Here is a 23,876-nt window from a genome sequence, read left to right as displayed (position 1 = left end):
GGTTTATCAAGAGCTATAAGAAATTTGGTGGCCCTCTGGAAAGGTAAATACATTTACCATTCTCATTCCTTTATGAAATGTGTACTGTATTGTCGTGTTTATTTATTTAGTTGCTATTCAGTTTAGCTACTGATTAAATTTGCTTTAATGAACATTTTTAGAAATTGGTAGGGACCAAGTTGCAGATTGATTACTGAATATGTTTGTATGAGTTTTGAGTCTCTAGAATTTTGTCTTTAAATAAATGTCTTCAAAACACACCTTAAGTTGTATTTTGGCAACTGCAGTGTATTTTTCAGTGTTTATCTTATTTTCTTTTTCATTGATTTTAAGAAAGAATATAGATTTATTATAGAGGGACTAAGTTACTAATGTATTCTGACTTTTTTGTCTTTTGTACTAAATTGACTGAATACAGAGCAGCAAAGACTCAAATTAGTTTGTTTATTCCTTTCTCATAAAAATTTCATAAAATAGAGATATATTCTATTTTATTTTGAGCTGGATTGCTTAAAAATGTGACAATATTTGCATGGATAATCTTTACCAGTTCTATGGCAATACAAATCTCAGGACCTCTTCATTATAATTCTCATGAAATTTTATCACTCCTTTTTCAGTCAGATCTGAAGAGTTTATTTTTTTATGGTTATATATAATCTACCTTTTGCTCATGAATGTGTGATAAATGGATTCTCTGATAAGCTGTTCTAGTGTTCTGTCTTCTGTACTTGCTGTATAAACTATAGAGTGTAAAGGGTAGACAGTAGAATGATATTTGGATTTTGAAATAAAATAAGCATAGTTTTTATTGTGTCATTTCATTTAACATATCTATCTGGAAACGGCGTTGTCTGACTACAGATTAGATGCGATTGCTCGAGATGCTGAACTGGTCGACAAGTCAGAAACAGACCTCAGAAGACTGGGAGAGCTGGTGCACAATGGCTGTGTCAAGGCTTTGAAGGACAGTTCTTCAGGGACAGAGCGAGCAGGTGAGCCCTTCAGTTAGCCTGTCTGCTTGTCTTAAAAGACGCCTAGCCATTCTGAGTGGGAAGTGCAGAGCGGAGAGCAGGGCTGCAGTCTGAAGGCTGAGTCTGGACTTTAGTGTTCTGTTTAGGACTTAATTTCTGGGATTGCTATTGTGCTGTCTTCTGAGTACATCACTGGATGAAGAGAATTTAAATGTCCAGCAGTGGCATTAGTTTGGAGTATGTACAGTTATTTTATTATGCTTATTTTCTCATTCATCTACATAAGGAAAAAGATCTACGTAAGATTTATTAATCTGATGTACTGGAAAAATCCTTGTGAAATTCTTGTCTAGGGGCCGCTGGTGGTAACCTCACCCCCCCCCCCCCACTTACTGACACAGTCACACCAGGGACTTTCTGTGAATTCTTATCTTCTGGTCTAGTTAGTAGTATATATAGTGAGTTTTAAGATTGTATTTTTAGCAAAAAAATAGAATACATGTTAACATAAGTAACAACAGAAGCTGTTTTGTAGAAGTACATAATTATGTTTAGATATGTGTAGATAGCCATATATAGATATATGTTTAGATATGTTTTTCTATACTCTTGTTTAAAAAAATAAGGTGGCAGACTTGGAAAAGTGAAGGGGCCAACATTCCGAATATCAGGAGTACAAGTGAACGCGAAGCTGGTCATTGCTCATGAAGACGAGCTGATACCTTTGCATAAATCCATTCCCTCAGACCCAGAGGAAAGGAAGCAGTGAGTCCCTCATGCTATCAGATTCTGTTGCCCAATAATTTTGTTATGAACATTTGCTACATTTTTTTATCATTGACTATTTTTAATAAAAAATTTTAATTACTTAAATATTATAAAAATTTATATTACAGTTACTAACTTTCAGTAATTTCTTCCATTAATGTTAGGTACACAATCCCATGCCATACAAAGGCAGCTCACTTTGATATAGACTGGGGCAGAGAAGATGATTCCAATCTGTTAATTGGTATCTATGAGTACGGCTATGGGAGCTGGGAAATGATTAAAATGGATCCTGACCTCAGTTTAACACACAAGGTACTTATGTAGTTTTTTTTACTCTGTTGACTATTAATATTGGCTTTGTGTTATTTTAATTTTTTGAAAATAAGTTTTAGAATAAGGAAATAAAGTTTCTAATGTGATTTTTACATTAGAGCTTGGTTCTAATAAAATAATTGAATTTAAATATCTTAAGATATTTCTTTATTTCTAAAATAGTTTTTGTTATAAGACAGGTATATTTTCCTTCACATTAAGTGGTTAAAATCTTTCCGTTATTAAAAGAAACAAGGAACGTTAAAGTCCTATAAAATCCCTTTCTTAAAAATTAATAATTTTAAGTACTGGTCTCACCATGTTAGATCTCTGATTCTCCTGGTTTCAGGCTAAATTGAGAGGTTTCTTTTTAGGTATACTTACATAGAATTTATTCCCAAGAGACAGACATGGCAGTGAACACTGGTAATCTTAGTGCTTAAAGATAAGAGAATTGCTACAAGTTTGAGGCCAGTGAAGGCTAAATAGTAAGGCTGGAAGAATTGGCCAGGAATTGGTGGCTCACACCAATAATCCCAGCACTTGGGAGGCAGAGGCAGGCAGGTCTCTGAGTTTGAGGCCAGCCTGGTCTACAGAGTGAGTTCCAGGACAGCCAGGGCTACCCAGAGAAACTCTGTTTTGGAAAACAAGCAACAACCAGGAGAGAGTGAGTGAGGAATGAATTTGCTTGCAAGGAAATTAAATCTCTGTATATGATACAGGTGTAAAACCTGTATTCTGTAGCCATTCGTGAACAGTACTGTTTCTAATACTCAACTCGCTATTCTTGTAGTCTGCTATACAACCTATTCCAACAATATTGTGAATGTTAAAAGCTTTAGTATATGAGCTATATACATTTTTATTAAATTGTAGCTTTTCTTTTTGTTTTTTGTTTTTCTTTGTTTTTTGTTTTTTCGAGACAGGGTCTCTCTGTTGCTCTGGAACTAGTTCTTGTAGACCATGTTGCCCTCAAACTCACAGAGATCCTCCTGCCTCTGCCTCCCAAGTGCTGGGATTAAAGGCGTGCGCCACCACCACCCTAAATTGTAGGTTCTCACCAGTAAATTTTTCATGTTATTTATGAAAGACAACCTGAAAAATGCTTTTCTTTTTCAGATTCTTCCAGATGATCCTGATAAAAAACCACAAGCCAAACAGTTGCAGACACGTGCAGACTACCTCATCAAGTTGCTCAGCCGAGACCTTGCAAAGAAAGAAGCGCAGAGACTTTGTGGTGCAGTAAGTTAGACCTGTGCATGTCTGAAGCCAGTTCACCCTTCCGTTTATTTGACCATGGTGGTTGTCATGGTTACAGTAGAAACGGCTTGGTTCTTCAGTAGTTTTCTTTGGTTATGACAGTAGAATGAATGCTCTTGGAGAGGCCAGGCTCAGATCTTATTTCAAAATATTTAAAGTTTAATGGACAGTGTCAAGGGTTCTGGGCGTTAAATGGCATTCAACAAAGGTTTTTAAAAAGACTTTTTATATTTTTTTTTCATTGTATGTGTATGAATATTTTGTGTGTGTGTGTCTGTGTACTGTGTGTGTTGCCTGGTACACTTGGAGTACAGAGGAGGCCATCAGATTCCTGAAACTGGAAATAATGCATGGTTGGAAGCTCCCATGTAGGTTTTGTCGGATATTGGGGTTCAACCTTAAGAGTGGAAAAGCAAAGCAGCCAGCTAGTCACTGGCTCTTACCTCGACCTCAGTCCGAAAATGGTGATCCTGCCTCCAGGAAACCTCAAAATGAGACTGAGCCTGAGAGTTGTCTCCTCCCGTTTATAATCCTCTCTAGTTCTGGGATTATGGCAAACTAGTGTAGCTGCTGGGATCAAAGGTTTGTGTCATTTCTGTCTGGTCTGTGAGGCTGATCATTGTGGCTGTTTTTATTTTTCCGATCTTCAGGCAAGCTTTATTAAAATACAAATGAAATGCCACTACATTTAGTTGTAGGTGATATCTGACAAGGAAAACTTCTCTTTCTCTCTTTCAAGGAACAATTACAGTGGTTAGTAACTTTGACATTGACATATTTGGTGTAGTAAGTTGTGTTTCCTTTATTGACTCTAAGCTTGGTACAGGCCATCACCAACAAAGATATGTGTCTAAGTTTCAGATGAGTGTTTGTGATATTTTTAAAATGGGAAATCAGTGACTTGATTAAATATGATTAATTACTTTTAGGGAGGTTCAAAGAGGAGAAAAACAAGAACTAAAAAGAATAAAGCAATGAAGTCCATAAAAATCAAAGAAGAAATAAAGAGTGACTCGTCTCCCCTGCCATCAGAGAAGTCTGATGAAGATGACGATAAAGTAGGTGACAGCTGCTTTCAATGTGGAAGGGAAGTTGAGCTTTAGAGAGGGAATTGTGGTGGTTTATAATATAGTTTATTATAGATCATCAGTGTGTGATAGAGACATGTCTGAGACAGATCAAATCCTTTCAAACCCTTGCCAATTAAATGAGCCTTCTCTTTTAATTTTATTATGAACGTGAATGAGACTGGCTTTCTTTAGTAGAAGGTAAATATTGCACATATCATTAGTAAAGGGATTCTAAGTTAAAAATTTCAGAACCCATATACAAGATAAGAGCATTAGTCCAAACCAGTTTCAGTAACTGTTCTGCAGGACTTTATGTGGGCATATAGTTGAGGGGGAGGAATTGGTTTAAGCACTTTTTAATGCCTTCTTTAGAAGATAACATTACAAAGGAGACTTTATTCTTTGTTACTTAGCAAATTAGCAAGGACATTTTATTAACAAACCTAGCAGTAGTAAAAGTGGGCCATGTTCAAGGGCTGAGAGAGATCTCCGAAGGAAGTTGGAAGATGATTGTTCACTGAAAATAAGTACTTGTAGAAGAAAACAGGAGTAATTGTTGTAAAAGAGCTAATCACTTTGTCTTTATGGTTGGGCTGTTGTTTTCTATTTTTCCAGTTGAATGAATCTAAGCCTGAAAGTAAAGACCGGTCTAAAAAGTCTGTGGTGTCAGATGCTCCGGTTCACATCACTGCAAGTGGAGAGCCAGTTCCCATAACTGAGGAGTCTGAAGAGCTGGACCAGAAGACATTCAGCATTGTAAGCTCCAGAGTGTCTCATTGCTGCTGTTCAGTCTTCAAGAAAAACTGAAGCAGAGGGGTTTAAAAAAAAAAAAAAAAAAAAAAACTCAGGCAACTTTTATATTAAGGATTTTCTACTTTAGTTTCTGATCCAGTGCTTACAGCATTTGAGTGCTAGTGTGCAGTGGTTGTTCTTACCAAATTCAACCTTGGTATAAATTAGTTAGAAAATTACAGTAGATAAGTACAGACTCAAAGGTCCACTTATAAAGGAAATCAAGATGAAGGAACAGAGAAGCCACCATATTGATACAGGAAGGTGTGAAATTTACAAAGTTTAACTTAAGAATAGAAAATGTGTTGTTCGAGGCTGCAAAGAAGTAACTATTATAAATACGCACATAGTTTTACTTGTACGAATGCATACCTTGTTAAGTCTCGTCAGAGATTTCTAGAACCTGGATGTTTTCTTAGTTGGAGCCATTAGTTCGTTAGACTTAAATTTAGTTGTAAGTCAGTTTTGCCAGTGTTAATCAGCTGCAGTGCTTGAGAGGGGCTCCACTTCAGAAACGGGGTTCACAGGGTCATGGTTAATATCCGTGTCACCCCAGTGTCCAGCTCTTGCTTTTGTCCCTGTTCTCGTGTATTTAGACTCAAAAGTATGAAACAATAAGAACTTATTCGTTATCTGATTCTGAGATGTGTTCTAATATAGGTTCAATCATTTTTTCCCCACATTCTTTTAAATATGATGGTTTGTACTAGTTTCTGTGGGCTTCCATTTTCTTAAACGTATGTGATATGTCTGGACTGTATCTCTTCTTTGGGCTTATGAACTCTGGGATTTTCTTCTTTCTCAGGATAACCTTTTTGTTTATGACCTAGATCTGACTTCCTTATTGATTGCTTTTAGCTATTCTGCCTTGGGGGAGAGTGGCAGAAGTAGAAATCATGAGTGGTGAAAACATTAAATTCCTCACTTAAATATAGGTGTATGAAAGAGGTCCACGATAGCCCAGAATAGAGTATAACAAAGGTTTATTTGGGGATAAAACTCACAGTAAGGGTCGAGATCCACAGTCCTGTAGGTGCTGGAAGCTGGGTACTGAATCCTTGCACTTGCAGTACCTCAGGCCACACCCAGAACGGGCCGGTATTTAAAAGGCCATTGGCTGAAGGAGTAAGGGGAGACCACGCCTCAGTTTTCTCAAGTCCTCTCATCTTCTGAGTTTCCTGTCATTGTTAAAGTAGAGAGCTTCCCACTGTGCCCAGTGCACGGATTTCTTCTTTGTTCTTTTGTATGTTCTAGAGAGAGAGGATGCAATGACTTTAAGCATACGTTCTTGAGCCAGACTTTCTGAGCTTGCACTGGATTTTACCAGTGAGCAAATTCTGTCAACTCCACTCCAGTAAGTCATAGCTACTGTATCACTGAGTCACAGCTGCCCACAGTATTTACAAATGATGGGAAAGGTGAAGTCACACCATGTCACTTCTGTACATTGAGCTTTCAAAATTCTTTCCATCTCTTTGAGGATTAAAATTCCTCTCAGACTTGTGAAAGGCTTGGTGTCTGGTTAATTCTCATCATACTCTACTTCTCTCACAGGTTCAGACATGCTAGCTTTTGTCTAAACCTGTCAAGCTCTTTTTTCTAAATTCTAATTAGGTGGAAGGGTCTGTGTTTTTACTTTTTTTCCCCCTTGATCTTAGTTGACATCACTGTTTCTTATCACCTCTTACTATAGAGTCTCGATTCCATAAAGTCACTATCTGTTCTCTATTTTTTAGATTTGTTATAACCCTAAGAAAACAGTATATATGCTGCATACAAGTTCTATCTTTTTTAATTTAAATTTTTATTTATTGTATGTAAGTATAATGTTGGTACTGATACCTGCAGTAGGGTATATAGAAGTCAGATGATAGCTTTTGAGACTTGGTTCTTCTGCTGTGGGTTCTGGGAATTTAGGTCGCCAGTTTTGATTAAGTGCCCAGTGACTCATCTCTCAAGCCCATTTGGGTTTTGAGGCCTGGTCTCACCTGTTGCCCAGGTTGACTCTGAGCTCACGCTCCTGCCATAGCCTGTGAAGTGCTGAGCTTACAGTTATGAATCACCACACCTGCCTGACTTAAAAATGTTCAGTAGTGTGAGCTGTGAAACCAGTGAATAAAACTAAAGTGGGAAAGGACTGGGGGTTCCCTCACAGTGTCCCAGACCCCCTGTGCAGTGTGGTGGAGGTTCCCTCACACAGTCACAGACCCCCTGTGCAGTGTGGTGGGGGTTCCCTCACACAGTCACAGACCCCCTGTGCAGTGTGGTGGGGGTTCCCTCACACAGTCACAGACCCCCTGTGCAGTGTGGTGGGTTCCCTCACAGAGTCACAGACCCCCTGTCCAGTGTGGTGGGTTCCCTCACACAGTCACAGACCCCCTATGCAGTGTGGTGGGGGTTCCCTCACACAGTCACAGACCCCCTATGCAGTGTGGTGGGGGTTCCCTCACATAGTCCCAGATCCCCTGTCCAGTGTGGTGGGGGTACCCATACATAGTCACAGACCCCCGTCCAGTGTGGTGGGTTCCCTCACATAGTCACAGACCCCCTGTCCAGTGTGGTGGGGGTTCCCTCACAGTGTCCCAGACCCCCTGTGCAGTGTGGTGGGGGTTCCCTCACAGTGTCCCAGACCCCCTGTGCAGTGTGGTGGAGGTTCCCTCACATAGTCACATCCTGCCATAGACTGTGGTGGGTGTGCTCTGGTCACTAATCTGAGGACTACTTAGAGTGGTACTATAGTATTCAAAGTAGCCAGAATCTTTAAAATCAGTTCTTTAAAATCAAAAGCTTTGACTTTCACAAAAGCTAATGTCAGGTGATAATGGAAAGCACTCTTTGCCTGCAGTAAAGACAAAGAGGGAAATGCTGATGTGTAGGATGTGTGAGGTGATGGCAATGCTGTGTTCATTCATGAATATCATGAATAGAGTTTACCTGAATTGGGCTTTTAATACATGTATTTCTGTTATTTTCAAGTGTAAAGAAAGAATGAGGCCAGTAAAAGCCGCCTTGAAACAGCTTGACAGGCCTGAGAAAGGCCTTTCAGAAAGAGAGCAACTGGAACACACTAGACAGTGTTTAATCAAGATCGGAGACCACATCACAGAGTGTCTGAAGGAGTACTCCAGTCCTGAGCAGATCAAGCAGTGGAGAAAGTAAGTGGGACACCCCGAGGAGGTGCTGGAGTCATGATTTTAAGTGTAACTGTGTTTTTGGTTTATTTTTCTACTTCCACACATGAGGTGAGAAACAGTGCTTACAGGAGGAAACTGAATGTTTTGTTCATGTCTCTGTGTTTGTAGTCGCCGATGAAAGCCAGAGGAGAGCTTTCCATCTCCTTGATCTGGAACTGTAGTGACTGAGCCATCTGTCATGGGTGCTGGGAACGGAGCCCGTCCTTCTAGAAGAGTTACCATGTGTTCTTTGTAGCACCTGGTCTCAGTTTTTTTTTTAAATAAGGTTTTTTTTTTGTTTGTTTGTTTTGTTGTTGTTAATTTTGTTTCATAAGCTTCAGGAGGCATCTCTGACTTTAGAAAATAGTGAAAAGTGATTTCACTGCAGTTCAGGTCACATTCTTCTTTAAAATGTGTTTATGGTCACAAAATTAAATCAGCAATTAATCTCTATGCTATAGACTCACTTATTAACAGTACAAAATGCAAACTTTATTTTTTTTTTTTAGGGCTAGTAGAAACAGTCTATTTTAAAATTACCTAATCAGCCGTGTATTTCATTGGTCAGCCATTTTAATGATTATTAGGTCTGGATGTGTTGAGTCAGTCTCCTAGACACGTTAGGAGAGAAAACGGGCACAGCTGAGTGGCACTGGGCTGTTAACCTACTAACTTCTTCATCTGTGTTCACTTCAGCTGCACATGGTGACTGAAGCTCTAGAGTGTCCTGTTCTTGTTGTCCCTGTGTCTCTTGTATTCATGGAGGACCGATTTGTGAAAAGTGTCCCGTTCTTGTCCCTGTGTCTCCTATATTCATGGAGGACTGATTTGTAAAGAAGCTGGGTGGTTAAATAAAGCATTTATAGTCAAATAAAAAATGAGCTGTCACATTTAGAGAAGTGATTCACCTATGGGAATGGTCACAGGGTTTGCCAAAAAACTGTTCAGTCCGCATTGGCTAACTGGTTTTGTAACCACATACAGTAACAGCTCATTTTTCAACTGTTGTATACTTTGATTATATTACAGGCAGTGAAGAACAATCCTGAAGTTCTATATTCATAATGTCTCAATTTTTGTGGATGAAATAGATACAAAGTATCTATTTTCTATAGGGATAGGGCTCATGACAACCGTCTCTTCATTGACGCCTGGTACCGCAGGTGTACTGAGTGCTGGATAATACACCACTATTTTCCTATATATGCATAGCTGTAACAATGTTTACTGTATAAATTGGCCTCAGTACATGATGAATTTCCCCCCTTTTCTTTATTTCCACCCCGTTCTGTTTATTTTTTCCCCTAGTGACAGTGTTTCTCTCTGTAGCCAAAGCTGAATTTGAATTTACTGTGTTATCTAGTCTGATTTCAAACTTCACTCCTCCTCCTTTTCCCTAGCATGTTTTGGATCCTATGTGCACCAGCACACCTGGTCTTTTCCCTGTATAGAGCCCTGCACACACTGGCTGTGACTTACACTAGCGTGTGTTCTCCTTTACACTTCCACTCACTGCAGCTTATCAATTTTTTATTTTTTCTTTATTAAATTGGAAACTTTGTCTTCTACTTAAAGTGTCTCTTTGATATTTCCAAATTATCAACATCATTACTCCTGCTTTGAGCGTCAGTGAAACCAGGTGACTTGAACATGAGCACAGGACACGACCAGCGCCCAAGTGGTGTATGTACAGCATGGATATGAAGAGAAGTCCTGACGGACAGTCCAGGTGGACTGACAGAGTGGTCTGTGGGATAGGTTGTAGAGTAAGATTTCATCATGTGTAACATGAGGGGGCCAGGCCTGCTAGTTTGGGTTTCTGTCCCACCCGGTACCCCACAGCCAGGAAGCCCCAAAGAAATAACACAGAGGTCTCTATAAATTATAAAGCTGATTGGCCCATTAGCTCTAGCCTCTCACTGATTATCTCTTCACATCTTGATTATCCCATTTTTTTTGATCTATGTTAGCCATGTGGCTCAGTACCTTTTTTTCAGTGGGGCAGATCACATCCTGCTGCTTCAGTGATCTGGGCAGGAGTGGGAGGAATCAACTTCCTCCTTCCCAGAGTTCTTCTGTTCTCATTACATCATTTCCACTTCCTGTCTGGTTTTCCCACCTTTACCTCCTGCCTGGCAAATCAGCGTTTTATTTAAAACATGATTGACAGAATACAAACAATTCTCCCACACCAATCATGCAATGGTGATGTAGAAGTTGTTTATATCTGGAATTTTCAGACTCTTGCTAACTAAAACTGCAGAAAGAGAGACTATAGGTTCTGGGAGACACTGCTGTACTGTACTTTTTACTTTAGTATAAATAGAAGTGTTCCCTCCTAAGTTTTTTCCCCCTAATTTATGGTAGTCCCAAAAGCAATGAGTATTAGATTTTAGCAAGAATATTCTCACCAAACTCTCCATCTATCTGTGGTCATGATCTGAAGTTTATTTTGTTCTCAGTGGTTTCCAGATGTGTTTTAGATTGTCACCCTTGATAAAAATTAGAAAAGCAAAGACAATACAGAAAATTATTCTTAAAACTAACTTGCTATTTTAAAGAATTCCATTAATTCTTTTCAACTTTTTTAATGTACAGATTTGAAAGTCTAGCAATACTTTGTAAATAATGCCTTTTGGCAAGAATGGATTACCATTTGGCAAGGCTACCAAGGGCTACTTTTAATTATACACTAGTTGTCAGGTTTTAAAACCTTATAATTAGTATTTAGATTTTCAGGTTTGCAGAGAGGCAAACCTTTACTTTCCTGCTTCCTAGACAGCGAGGAACATCTTGATGAAATGTCTTAGTGACAAGTACATGCAGATATTGTTCAGATTTTGTTACTAGGAGAAGTCATATGTTGGGAGAGAGTCACCAGGAGCAGGAAAAGGAGATTTTAAGCATGTTGGGTTATTTTCCCTCGAAAGGTTATGTTCTGACCTTGCTTTTTCTTCACCTGTTTAGGCAAACATCCTTTAGTTTTCTCTCTATTTAGTTCTTTTTTTTTAATTGAAAAGTTTTTTTTTTCATATAATATGTTCTGGTCAATTTTTCTTTCCTGAACTTCTTCCAGATTCTCCTACCCATCTAGCTCCATACCCCCCCCCCCTTTCTCCTCCTCTTTAAAAAATAGACAGAAACAACCAAAAATATTAACAAATGGAAACTAAAATATACTGGCAATATATAGTAATATAACCCAATAGGCTGAAAAGTGCTCAAACAAAGCACTATGAGGTAAAAAACCTATGAAAATACCGTTTAGTTCATTTTCTGTTGGCCAACTATACCCAGTGAGGATCCATAGGAGAAAACTAATCTTCCCTTTGCAAGTGGGTATGGATTGCACATTGGTTAAGGGTGAATGTCATGTCTACTTCCCCCTCAGCACTTGGATTCCATTTGCCTTGAACGTGTGCAGCCCCTGTCTGAGTTCATATGAGTATCAGTCCTGTTATCAGAAACTCTTCCTCAGAGTTGTCCATCCCTCTGACTCTTACCATCTTCCCACCTCCTCTTCTGCATCAGTCTCTTTGTCCAGTTGTGTGTCTCTGTATTAACTTCCATCCACTGCAAGAGAAAGCTTCTTTGTTGGGAGTGAGGCTGATGTGTGGGTACAGCAGAGTGTTGCTAGGAGTCATTTTACTGCTGTGTACCGCTAGCAGAACAATAGTAACTCGTTTTCACCTGAGCCTGTGGCCTGCCCAGTCTCAGGTTCTGCTACCCAAGCAGTGTCAGTCATGGGTTCCATTCAATGTAGCAGTTCTTAAATTCAGTCATAGAGTAGTTGGTTATTACTACATTGTTTGTACCACTATTGCCTCAGCATATCTGATAGGCAGGTCACTGTTGCAAGGTTTGTAGCTGGGTTGATGATTACCTTCCTTCTCTTGTGGCATGCAGAGTACCTTCCAGAACCATGAACACTAGTCCAGTAGGGGTGACAGGTCTAGGCACCAGCTGTACTTCTCCATATTTGATGACATATTTGTCTTCAACAAAAGGGTATTAATGCTTGTTTGTTGAGTGTGACCAATAGCCTAGGCAATAACCTAATGTGTTTGGGGGATTCTGTGAGGTCCCTTTGGCCAGTGACTCCCCTAGATGTAACCCATTCCTGGTACTGATGGTTTTACTTGGTGGTATAAGATGTCTAGTTACAGCAATGTCTCTACCATGGTATAATAATCCCATTTAGATTCCTTTCATACATGAATATATTTTAGAAATCTTCTACAGTAGCAGGTTTCCACATGACCCTTCAGGTGACCTTAGTGTTAATTGTCCTTCCACAATTTCCTCCCTTACTCTTCCCTCATTTAATCCTCTCTCCCTTATTTAGTTCTTAGCCACCTTGTTTGGTCTTTGCTATTTGTTCCTCCCTGCACTGTGTGGTTATACAAATTTCCTTAAAAGCAGAAGGGGAAACACCCCCCCCACACACACACACACACATATGGCTAGTAACCTAGAAAATGAAAGACCTTTGCTCTAATTTTAGTGCTTTCTTGGAGAAAAGTTTTTCTTTTTAAAAGATAGCTCAGTGGATAAAGGGATAAAGGTGCCTTCTGCCAGCCCTGATGTTGGAATTCCGTCCCCAGGAGGTACCCACATGGTAGAAATAGAGAGCCACCACATGTGCTCTGTAGCATACATGCCTACACAGATAGAAATTGGCAAAATAATAAAAGTATTTATAAAATAATAAAATACAGAAGAAAAGAAAGAATAGCTCATATTAAGACCTATTGTTGGGCATGAGGTCATGGGTTTCATAGCTAACACTGTTGAAACAGAAATCATTCGAGAAAAAAAAGCAGATGATAAAATAAAAGGCCTGGCCTGTGGACACCTCAGGAATAGTTACCGAGTGTCCAGAATGGAAGAAGGTGAAGACTGCACTTAGAAAATTGATAGTAAAGACCTGGGCCTTCTGTAGAGCTAGACTGTTTCCACAGTGGTCATAGTTGTTTACCTTCTTTATTATTCCATGTTTCTCTATTTTTGCACCATGTGTTTTAAAAACAACTAAAATGAAATGCTAGGTTTTTGTTTGTTTTTTTGTTTTTTCAATACAGGGTTTCTCTGTATAGCCCTGACTGTCCTGGAACTCGCTTTATAGACCAGGCTGGTCTCACAGAGAACCGCCTATCTCTGCTTCCCAAGTGCTGGGATTAAAGGCATGTGCCACCACCACCTGACTGGAATGCTAGCTTTTATTTAAAGGCCTCTATATCACTGAGGACCAAAAGGATAGAATATTTGTATTTTGTTTGTTTCCCATTTTCATATTTCTCACACACTTGCTGTTTATACAACAATACCTTTTAAGAACTCTGAAGTTAGGGCTGGGGGCATGTCTTCATGCATAAAGCAATCCCCAGGACCACAGAAAAGCCAGGTGGACGTGACAGCCCTCTGGAAATCCAGAGTTCACAGTTGCATGTATTGTGGAGGTCAGGAATCCCAAGAGCAAGTTGGTTAGCCAGGTGAGGTGTGACCTCATTTCAGTTTGTAACGTACAATGTGATTGAAGAAGACACAGTCTTGCATGTATATGTACCACTGTACGCATGTACCCACATACATGTAGACATAAGCACACATTGCACATAAGCACATAAGATATCTGAAGTAATACTAATATTTTTACAAACAGAAATGGGGGGTCTTTGTGGGGCTTGAAGTAGGTATGTATGATGGAGGAAGCCCTGTGTTTGCCCTCCCTGAACAAGGGTTTGAGTACTAATGGTTGTCCCTTTGCCACAATGAGATGTTTTTCAAGTGATGTATAATCAGGGACAGAAATTGATTTCTAGCTATAGTTTTCTAAAGCAAAATGTATTTTATAGAAGAATTTAATTATTAACCAAATGGCAATTTGCTAATAAAACCCTACCTCTTGTTGTAACTGCAGGATGTGTAAGTTAAAGCTAGTATATTATTGAAAAGCTAGGTGAATCTTCTGTTTCTGTAGGCTTCAGGTATCATTCAATTTGTTATTTCAACCAAGTTTGCTTTCAAATTATATTTTAAGGTAAATATGACTACTGTGTTTTTTTGTCTTATGACAACTAACCTAACAGGTTGAATTTGGAAGAGCATTTGATAATTGGAGCTGTGTTATATACAATATGACTGCATGCATACACATGCACGCACCCGTTACATTAATGTCTGCCTTTGGATGGAACAGGCCTAAACACTAGACACACTTTGTACTCCAGATTCATCTTCTTTTTGTTATTTTTGTGGCCATTATATTACCATTAAAAAATGAAAATTATTGTAATGTGTTATTTAGGATCATTCTTTACAAACTTAAGCTGTCACCTGCTACTGTTCTTACTCAGCTATTAATGCCGCTGGTATTACACATATAATCTATATTACAAAATGAATCTTTGATACTTGCTTAGTTTTATATGTATTTATTACATTTTAGATTAGGATCAAACACTAGATTTCATTCCAAAGAAAAATGAAGGTATTTGAACAAGAAATAATGTGATTGGAAACTCCTGTGTGCGTGGAATTTTGAAAAGTAGAAACGAAGATTAATTTCATTATTTTATTACTTAAAAATATTTTTTCTGTGTGTTTGCATATGCGTGCGTGCCTCAGCATACCATAGCACATGTATGAAGATCAAAGAACTTCTTGAGAGACTTGGTTCTCTCCGCCATGGAGTTCCTGGATTTGAACCCAGGTTGTCAGACTTGGCAGCTGGTACCTTTACCCGCTGAGCTATCTTATTTGTCTCTGATAATTGATTTCTTTAGTGTATACTTAGTTTTATAGAGGGAGGACTGTGGCTATGCTTAGTGTATAAAGAGAGTTATAGGAGGTTCTATGTTAAAACTAAATATTTTTTTTACCAGATTAATTTGCCACTATTTTTTCTTCTAGAAACCTGTGGATTTTTGTATCTAAGTTTACTGAGTTTGATGCAAGAAAATTGCATAAACTGTATAAGCATGCTATTAAAAAACGACAAGAATCTCAGGTAAGTGGTATATAATACTTTATTCCTTAAATTATGTTATTGAGACCATATACCTTCTTTATTATCCAATAACAAATGGAGAATTCCGTTAACAAATGTAGAAGTAATGAGTAGATTAAAGAAATGCCACTAGAGCACTGACCCTGACATAAACAAGACTCACAGCATTAGCTTAGGTCAGTAGGCGAGGAAACAGGATAATAAAGACCTTGTGATAGTGATTATGAAAGGAGCATAATATTTATACAAAAGAGAAGCTGTGTGACATCTTAAATCATCACAACCAAACAGTGTGAAAACCTCAGCTGCTGCACAGAGAAGCATACCCTATCTATCTGTGACGTTGTCACCGACAGTGTATAATATGATTTAACCTAGAAATTTTCAGGCACACTGCATTGGAGGGTTGTTCAATAAAAGTATTGAACAATACTCATAAAAATGTCAAGGTATAGAAGAAAAGATCGCTACAGAGACGTGATGGCTTCCTGAAATGTGGGTTTCAGATTGGCTTCTGGAGCAGAGGGTGTAGGAGAAATGAGAATCTGATTGGAACACAGTTGAGCTGGTGATGTTGTGTCATGGTTGGCTCTCTTTGCTGTGTCACAGGGAGTAGCGTCAGCAGGTGGGCAATGCCCGTCGTCTTCACCTCTCTGAAATTATTTCAAAGTCAATTTTTAAAAACGTGAAGGGAATTTTTTTTAAAGAAAATTATAAATTTTATATTTATGTATTCTATGTACTTATAGTACGTGAAAACCTTACAACATCAGAATCTTCTTAAGGATACCCAACCTAAATCCACGTTACACACTATCCTGTGAGAGTATTTTAGGCTACTTGAAAGTGCCTGATATGTGTGTGTTCTATTTTAGCAAAACAGTGACCAGAATAGCAACGTTACTCCTCATGTGGTTAGAAATCCAGGTAAACATTTAAGAATTCTTCCCCACCCCGTGTGTGTGTGTGTGTGTGTGTGTGTGTGTGTGTGTGTGTGTGTGCGCGCGCGCGTGCGTGTGTGCGTGCCTACCTGCCTGTTTGCTTGGTTTTATTTCATTTTGTTTGTGTTAACTTACTTGTGTGTGTGTGTGTGTGTGTGTGTGTGTGTGGTCTGTATGAGTGTAAGCAGTGGGAGCACAGGCTGCAGAGGTTTGAATAGCCTCCCCTGCCAGTACCTTAGAGGGAGGGTCTATGAGCCTGAACCCACAATTTTCAGCCTGCAGCCCAGCAAGCATTTGTAATCCTCTTCTGTTTGCTTCCTTGTAACTTGGTCAGGTTTGCTATGTGGGTGCTTTAAAGCTGTTATTATTGTTCAAAGTGCGTTTATATTGAGTAAATGCTGTAATTCTAATATTTTATAATATTTATAATTTATAATAATAAATTATATTATTTAAATTATTTTAAATACTTTTTCAGTTGTTCCTTCTAAAAACAAGCCTTCAAGCCAGTTTGTAGTAATTGTGGGCTATTGTTAAAAAAGGAATGCTTATTCTGTGACTACAAAATACAGTCTGAGACATGTGCCTTGGTAGTTTTCAGTTGTGATTGTTTTTAAAACTCTGCTTTAACTGAAAGAGGATTGCATCACGTTCCCCCTCCTTCCTCCCTCGAATCTGCCCCCATGCTCTCCCACTCTGAAGATAACCTTTTTTTCCTTGGTGTGTGTGTGCGTGAGTTCATGTTCTGTATTAATAGAACCTGCTGAGTCTGTTTTTTCCTTGGTGTGTGTGTGTGTGTGTGTGTTCATGGTCTGTATTAATAGAACCTGCTGAGTCTGTTTGGTTTTGTTTGTATATGGGTTTAGGACTGACCATTCTGCACTGGACAACTAATAAGGGGGCTCATCACTGGGAGAGGCTAAAAAAATCGCCTCTGAACAGTCTTTAGCTGCCTATAGTTCTTTGTGTAGGGTGGGACCCCACAGAATTCTCTGTCCTTATTAAAATGTCCATTGATATTGCCATTGTTCTGGGCCTATTTTCTGCAGTCATTTTTAGGAGAGACTTGTGTTACCACAGACTTCATAGTATTCTGGCTTCTCTGTCTCCTCTTCTTCAATATTCCCTCACAACAGGTGCAGGAGCTGTGATGCAGATGTATCCATTGGGGCTGAGCTCCCCATAATCCATTGATTCCTTCATAGTGTCCAGTTGGGGTTTTCTGTGATGGTCTCATTTGATGAGGGGTGGGAGCAGCCCTTACTGCAAAACCCTTTAAAAGCTTTAGTTCTGTGTTTATAAACCATTTTAAAAATGCTTTAGCTACCTCTATTTGAGAGTTGATTTTGTTTTGCCAGGAGTTAATATTTTAAGTATTTATAAGACATTTTAAATTTTATTAATAAAGTTTCTCTTATTTATTTAATAGATATGGAAAGGTTAAAAGAGAATACGAATCACGATGATAGCAGCAGGGACAGCTATTCTTCTGATAGACACTTATCTCAGTACCATGATCATCATAAAGACCGCCACCAGGGAGACTCTTACAAGAAGAGTGACTCCAGGAAAAGACCCTACCCTTCATTCAGCAACGGCAAAGGCCATCGGGAATGGGATCACTACAAGCACGACAGCAGGTGAACTGGAAAGCGACCTTTTCTTCTACCCATCCTTCTCTTTTTAATTACATTTGGTACTTTGGGGATAGACCCATTTCATTTTCATGAGAGCACATCAAATCTTATTTGCTTATAAATTAAAAAATTGATAGTATTTTTCATGTTAATATTTATTTTTGAAGTATTAAGTTGGTATCAGAATATGCAATGAGATCTAAAAGTTTTGTAATTTTAAGTAGTGTAGTTTGTTGTAGTTGCATTTGCAGAGTGTTGGCACAAGCACAGGCTTTCTATGGGGAGAATTCTGCATTGGATATTGAAATCCTGTGGGGCAAAATATAATTTAACTGCAAAATACACTTTATTCCTTTATTGTTTAAAAAGTCTTCTTAATAATTTGTGATCACTGCTAAAATTTAAGTTCAGAAAATTGAAAAATAAATGTAAAGATGAGAAAAAAGTTAGAGGGGCCGAAGGTGCCACTCTGGAGCCTTTACTATTTAAGTACATTAACTGCAGAAGGGCTCTCCGTTAGGGACGTATGACAAGAAGAGAAGCCATATCTGTAACTGCATATGCCAGTAATGTCACAAACTTCTGGAGGACGTATTTGTCATAAGAATCAGTAAAGTGAACAAAGTCAGTAAGAGCATTTTATCTGAAAAGGCAGCTATGTTAGAGATTTCTTAATGGGGCCAATTTCTTGATCTATGCATTATTACATAACTAATTGCATGAGAAAATGTTTAAATGACATCACAGACTAAATGCAAAGTTTCAATATGAATTCTTTAGACTACATTCTTCTATTTTAAATTTTCCTCCTAGAGGTTTGTAAATGGCTTCGGTTTTGAGGGATTCTGCGTAGCTGTGGTTATTTAAGTGCATCTCAGACACTGATAGAAATGATTTGTGAGCAAAGTTAAAACGCCTCTGGGGTGCCCTGCATGGCTGGCCCTATGGTCTTGTGAACCGCATTTTCATGGTAATTTCTAATGAGTGATTTGTTTCTAAGTAGGGATTTCTAGTGATCTCTAAAGCTACTTTAGAGGTGACTCTGTGGTGCAGAGGAGAAGTTATTCTAAGCTATTTTTATAAGGTTTGATTAAACACTGAACTTCTATACAATTAAAATACGTTATAAAATATTTATAATTTTCTATACGGTTTTACTTGGGAACTTTAACTTACTAATTTGACTAAAAGGCTAAATTTGTCTTCCACTAGGTACTATAGTGACAGAGAGAAACACAGAAAGCTGGATGACCACAGGAGTCGTGAGCACAGGCCACAGGAAGGAGGTGTGAAGGACAGGTGTCATTCGGACCATCGGTCTCATTCGGACCATCGACTGCATTCGGACCATCGGTCAAGTTCTGAATACACACATCATAAATCTTCCAGGGATTATCGGTTTCTCTCCGATTGGCAAATGGACCACCGAGCTGCCAGCACTGGCCCTCGGTCACCTTTAGATCAGAGGTCTCCTTATGGCTCCAGGTCTCCGTTTGAACATTCAACTGAACACAAAAGTACACCTGAGCACACCTGGAGTAGCCGGAAAACATAACAGAAGCTGATAACTTGTCTACGTGGACTTTGGTTTTAGCCATAGATCATAAACCAACACAGTAATTGCCTTACATGACTTGAAAGATGCAACAGCTCTTCTGTCAGTAGCAGTATTGTTACTTCCTCCCAGGACGCAAGGCCTATTATCCCAACAGAAGAGAAAATATTTTTATATTTAAGGATTATGCTGCACTGTACTGCAAATACGGCAGTACTTTTTTTTTTTTTTTTTTAAGAAATGGAAAATGTTTACTATAACAGGGACCTCAACACTGCCCCCCGTATAGGCTGAATAAACTGTTTTTATGTCAGCGGTTTCCGACTGACTCCATTTAAATTATGTTTGTATATGAACTTTACTCTGACCTGTGATCATGTTTCAGGAAGGAATGAAAGAGAGTTCTTTTCTTAATAAAGAAAAAACACTCAAGGACTTTGTTCACTTTCCAAAGCTACTTGTTTACATTGTACACTGCGACCACCTTGCCGCTTCCATCACAAGCTTGAATATTTAAATCCTGTACTTATGTCTGTAATATAGCCGGGAATTTCCTGTTTGTGATTATTATTATGCCTTTTTACAAAAGAAGATGGCTGTAAATTATTGTAAATGTATTAAATGAGCTCTCCTTCCTTGCCCTTCTCAGGCTCGTTTTCCCAGACTGTTCCTTTCCCTACCAACTCAGGCCTTCTTATTAAAAAAAAAAAATCAGTGTAATAACACTTTTTAATGATTTGTCTTGATGGAATCATTGTTTAGAATGTAAAAACGGGGAAAGGGCCACTTCCTTTCAGTCCTCTTTTTATATCGGATATTTTTATTAGATACGTGTTTACCCCTTCTTTTGGAAGTCAATATTATGTTTGTACTTTTACCAGAGAACTGTTGGGTAATACGTGAATCATAAACTTGATGCTCTGGGAACATTTTCAGATGCATTTGGTTTAAAAGGGTAAGTGTATGAACACTTTCAGAACCCAAAATGGCCAAAAGTTACTGTAAATCCATGTGTTTTCCCTTTTCATGTATGGGCAATAATGTCAAATGTGCTATGCAGCCAGGTTAACATTTTAGATGAATTTGATTAACTTTTTAATATAAACTGTTACAGTGCACACTGATTGTACATAAAAACCTTATATATGAAAAATTAAATTTAAGAAAAAGGATATGTGGGCTCCTGTAGTTTTCTGCTCCACTCTTGTTCCCTCAAGCATTTTATCTTTGTTTCTTTTGTTTTGTGTTAAGTAACAGCTGCCAGGGGAAGAAAGGTCGCTTGGTAATCCACTGACAGTTGATTGTAGTACTACAACTATCTTGTTTGGAAGACTCCGAATCTTTCTATGAAGTCTGCTTTCTATAGCTGTTATTCTTCTATGGTGCCTTACTTATTCACATTTTTTTTCTTATATTCAGTGGGAATTTTTTATGTATGCTTTGTAATAATAGATTATTACTTCTGAACATGTCTCCAATGATTAGCTGTTGGGAAATCTAAAGTTGGTCTGTGGATTTATATTTTCATATTTTCCTTTTGTATAACCAACTCTAAAGTTTATACAAAACAACCTTTTTTAAAAGCAGTTATATCTTTGACATAAAGTTATCCTGAAGTCAAAGATATGTTTTTATCTTTAATGTGCAAGGTAGTGTGTTGGGGAAAAACACAACTTTGAAACATCTAGTTATAAAGATAAAAATGATGATAGAACTCAGTGCTGGGACACAGTTTTTAAAATTCTCACTTTCTCCACATTTAAGATAAATGATCATTTTATTCCTGAAGAACATTTCCCATAAATCCTGATACTAACACAGCAATAGCTCAGGGCTAGCACTACATGCCCCTGTGGCTAGGTCATTTGCTTGAAAGCCTGTTGTACAGATTTTGTAGAAAAATAATGCATTTTTGGAGAATGGGCTCTTAATTTCTTTTTTTAAAAATTTTTTTTTACCAGTTTGACATTTAATTGAGTAACTGAGTTAACTAGCTGAGTTGACTGCAAATCTAAAACTGTATGTAACATTTATTGAATCTGTTAATTATTTGTAAAAAGTCAGCAATTACATAGTAAAGGAGCAAGCCATAAAGAACTAAGATGCGATGGATAACATCAGTACATAGCTATACCAAGGGCATTATAGAAATGCTTTAATTTTTTGTCTTTTACATGCTCACTCTGCTCTATTTTTATCCATTTGTTTAATTTTTTAAGGATGAGAGATTATGCATAGCATTGTACCAATTAACCTTCCATTTTAATAATAATAAAAGATTCTTATTAAAAGCAACGGCTTGTCTGCTTATAAAGAAAACCCTCTGTGTTTAGGGTGTAAGAGTTAGTCTTCAGACTGGAGACTAGAGAGAGACCAGATCAGCTTCAGTAATTCTAGAGTTGCCTTTGTCGTGTAAAATGCAGCCTGCTAACCATGTGACGGTTTCAGTTACTATTTCTGCAACGTCAGTGAAAGGGTTGAATGGACTTTGTGGTAAGATTATTCGAGACTATTTGCCAGCCTTCTATGGTTTGGTTTCTGTTCTGTAACTGTTTTTCTGCACCTGCAAGCCACCGTGCGCACATCACAGCCCAGGCTTGTCAAAACGGTCCCACTGGAATGGCATGGCGTTTTTTTTGTTTTTCAATCTTATTTAATTATTTTTGAGATTATAATTACATCATTTCTCCTTTCCCTTCAGTGTACCCCTCTTTCATGGCCTCTTTTTCATTAATTGTTATGTGAATGTGTGTGTGTGTTCCTAACTATAACCTGTTCAGTCTGTATAATGTTACTTGTGTGCCTATTTTCAGGCTGATCATTTGGTCCTGCACAACCCAGCTGGTCTTTCTGGCACTGCTCAGCATTCCTTAGTTGCCCGTAATTATGGGTGGCTGAGGCCTCCACTTTGAGTTATCTGTTGTTGGGCTCATGTCTAGGCAGTTTTTATCTGCACTAAAATAACTTTTTGGCTTGTTACCTACAGCAGCTTTAAAGGGTTGGGGGTTGGGGCTTGGAAAAACTAATGTGTTGAAACTTGTTTTTAAGGTTTACCAGCTTCATCTAAATACGAAAGTACCTCTGTTAAAATTTTTAGAAATTCATTGCTTAGCAATTAATTTGGTCCATTACTTAGTAAACGAGTTTTAGATGTTTCTGAGTTGATATGTAAAACAATGGATATCTATATCAAACATTAAAATTCAATACAGCTATTTTTTTCCCCTTGTGGCATTGTATGTAAGGTTTGTAGAGCTGAGTTAAAGGGAGCATGAGTGGACAGCACAGCAGGGCAAATATCTGGAGGTAACTTTTGAGTTAGAAGTTTTAGAATGTTCAGTTATAGGCATCTGGAAGAGAACACTTTCCATTGAAATTCTCTCAGGTACTTCCCATGCTGGGTCATTTACCCATAAAGGCCACTGTCCATCTTGTGCTATGGCACAAAGGGACAGACAAACTTCCAAGTTAGATACTTTATGGTCCACTCTACTTTAAAATATGAGCCATTTTACTTTTTGCCAACATAAAGTGAGGCAAAATAAAACTGGGAACGTGCAGGACTATAAAATATGCACGTTTTTAGCAGATACTCAACTTTCTGTGCTCATGGTCTGTATAAGGAAGTGAAGCACACGCAAACTGCCAAACTTTTAGTTTATGCACACAGAACAAAACCAAGTAGCTGTTAGATTTTCCATGAATTTATTGCAGAAATAGTACTAACAATTTGACCTTGAAATGTTTTCACGGTTTGTTGAGCACTGAATTTCACTTTGGCTCCTTGTGAGGCAGCTTCCGAACGTGTTACTGTGTTGTTGAGGTCCCTGCTTTGCCCTGTTGGTTGTGTTTATTTCCTTATGCCAAGAGCACACTTTTTACTGCTGTTGGCATTGAGCACCCTAGTTTACAGATGTTAGTCCTGTGTCCTTTTTCAGAATGATTCCGATTCTTTGAATTTCATTGCTCCCGCATCTATTTTATAACCAGCTTACTAATTTCTGTTAGGAGCATGTTGAGATTTTAGTGGAGACCTCACTGGAGAATAGACACAGAGTATTGAGACCTCCATTATTTGAGCCTGTCTTCCATGGTGTGCTACACAAATGTTTGTATGTTGTTAGACATATAAAATTGTAATTTTTAGGATTTCATAAAATACTTGTTTTTATGACTGTGACCTCTGACTTTGCTACACAATTTCTTTTTCTTCCTTTTTGGGACCGGGCAGTTAAGGTGGGGCCAGGTCTTAATATGTAGCCTTGGCTTGCTCAGAACTCACGTGTAGATCAGTTTCTTTCTGCCTCCCGAATGCTGGGATTAAAGGCATGTGCCACTACTGTTCTAGGCTATGGAAGATTTCCATAGCCCTGCTTTAAAGA

General features: G+C 38.3%; 1 protein-coding gene across 1 annotated transcript in view; it reads left to right on the top strand.

Moving 5' to 3' along the window:
- Chd1 (chromodomain helicase DNA binding protein 1) overlaps positions 1–20,666 on the top strand; it is a 73,559-nt gene extending 52,893 nt beyond the window's left edge. Inside the window, 12 exon segments of the mRNA XM_038339033.1 lie at positions 2–43; positions 865–995; positions 1,601–1,739; positions 1,907–2,057; positions 3,177–3,299; positions 4,247–4,375; positions 5,003–5,143; positions 8,156–8,334; positions 15,265–15,361; positions 16,237–16,288; positions 17,732–17,942; positions 19,152–20,666. Coding sequence (XP_038194961.1) covers positions 2–43; positions 865–995; positions 1,601–1,739; positions 1,907–2,057; positions 3,177–3,299; positions 4,247–4,375; positions 5,003–5,143; positions 8,156–8,334; positions 15,265–15,361; positions 16,237–16,288; positions 17,732–17,942; positions 19,152–19,494 — 1,738 coding nt within the window. The 3' untranslated portion in view covers positions 19,495–20,666.
- The last annotated feature ends 3,210 nt before the right edge of the window (positions 20,667–23,876 follow it).

The sequence above is a fragment of the Arvicola amphibius genome, chromosome 8 (genome assembly GCF_903992535.2).
Source record: "Arvicola amphibius chromosome 8, mArvAmp1.2, whole genome shotgun sequence".
In the NCBI taxonomy this organism is placed as follows: Eukaryota; Metazoa; Chordata; class Mammalia; order Rodentia; family Cricetidae; genus Arvicola; species Arvicola amphibius.
Note: the sequence above shows the minus strand (reverse complement) of the source record. Positions and strands in the feature narration are given on the sequence as shown.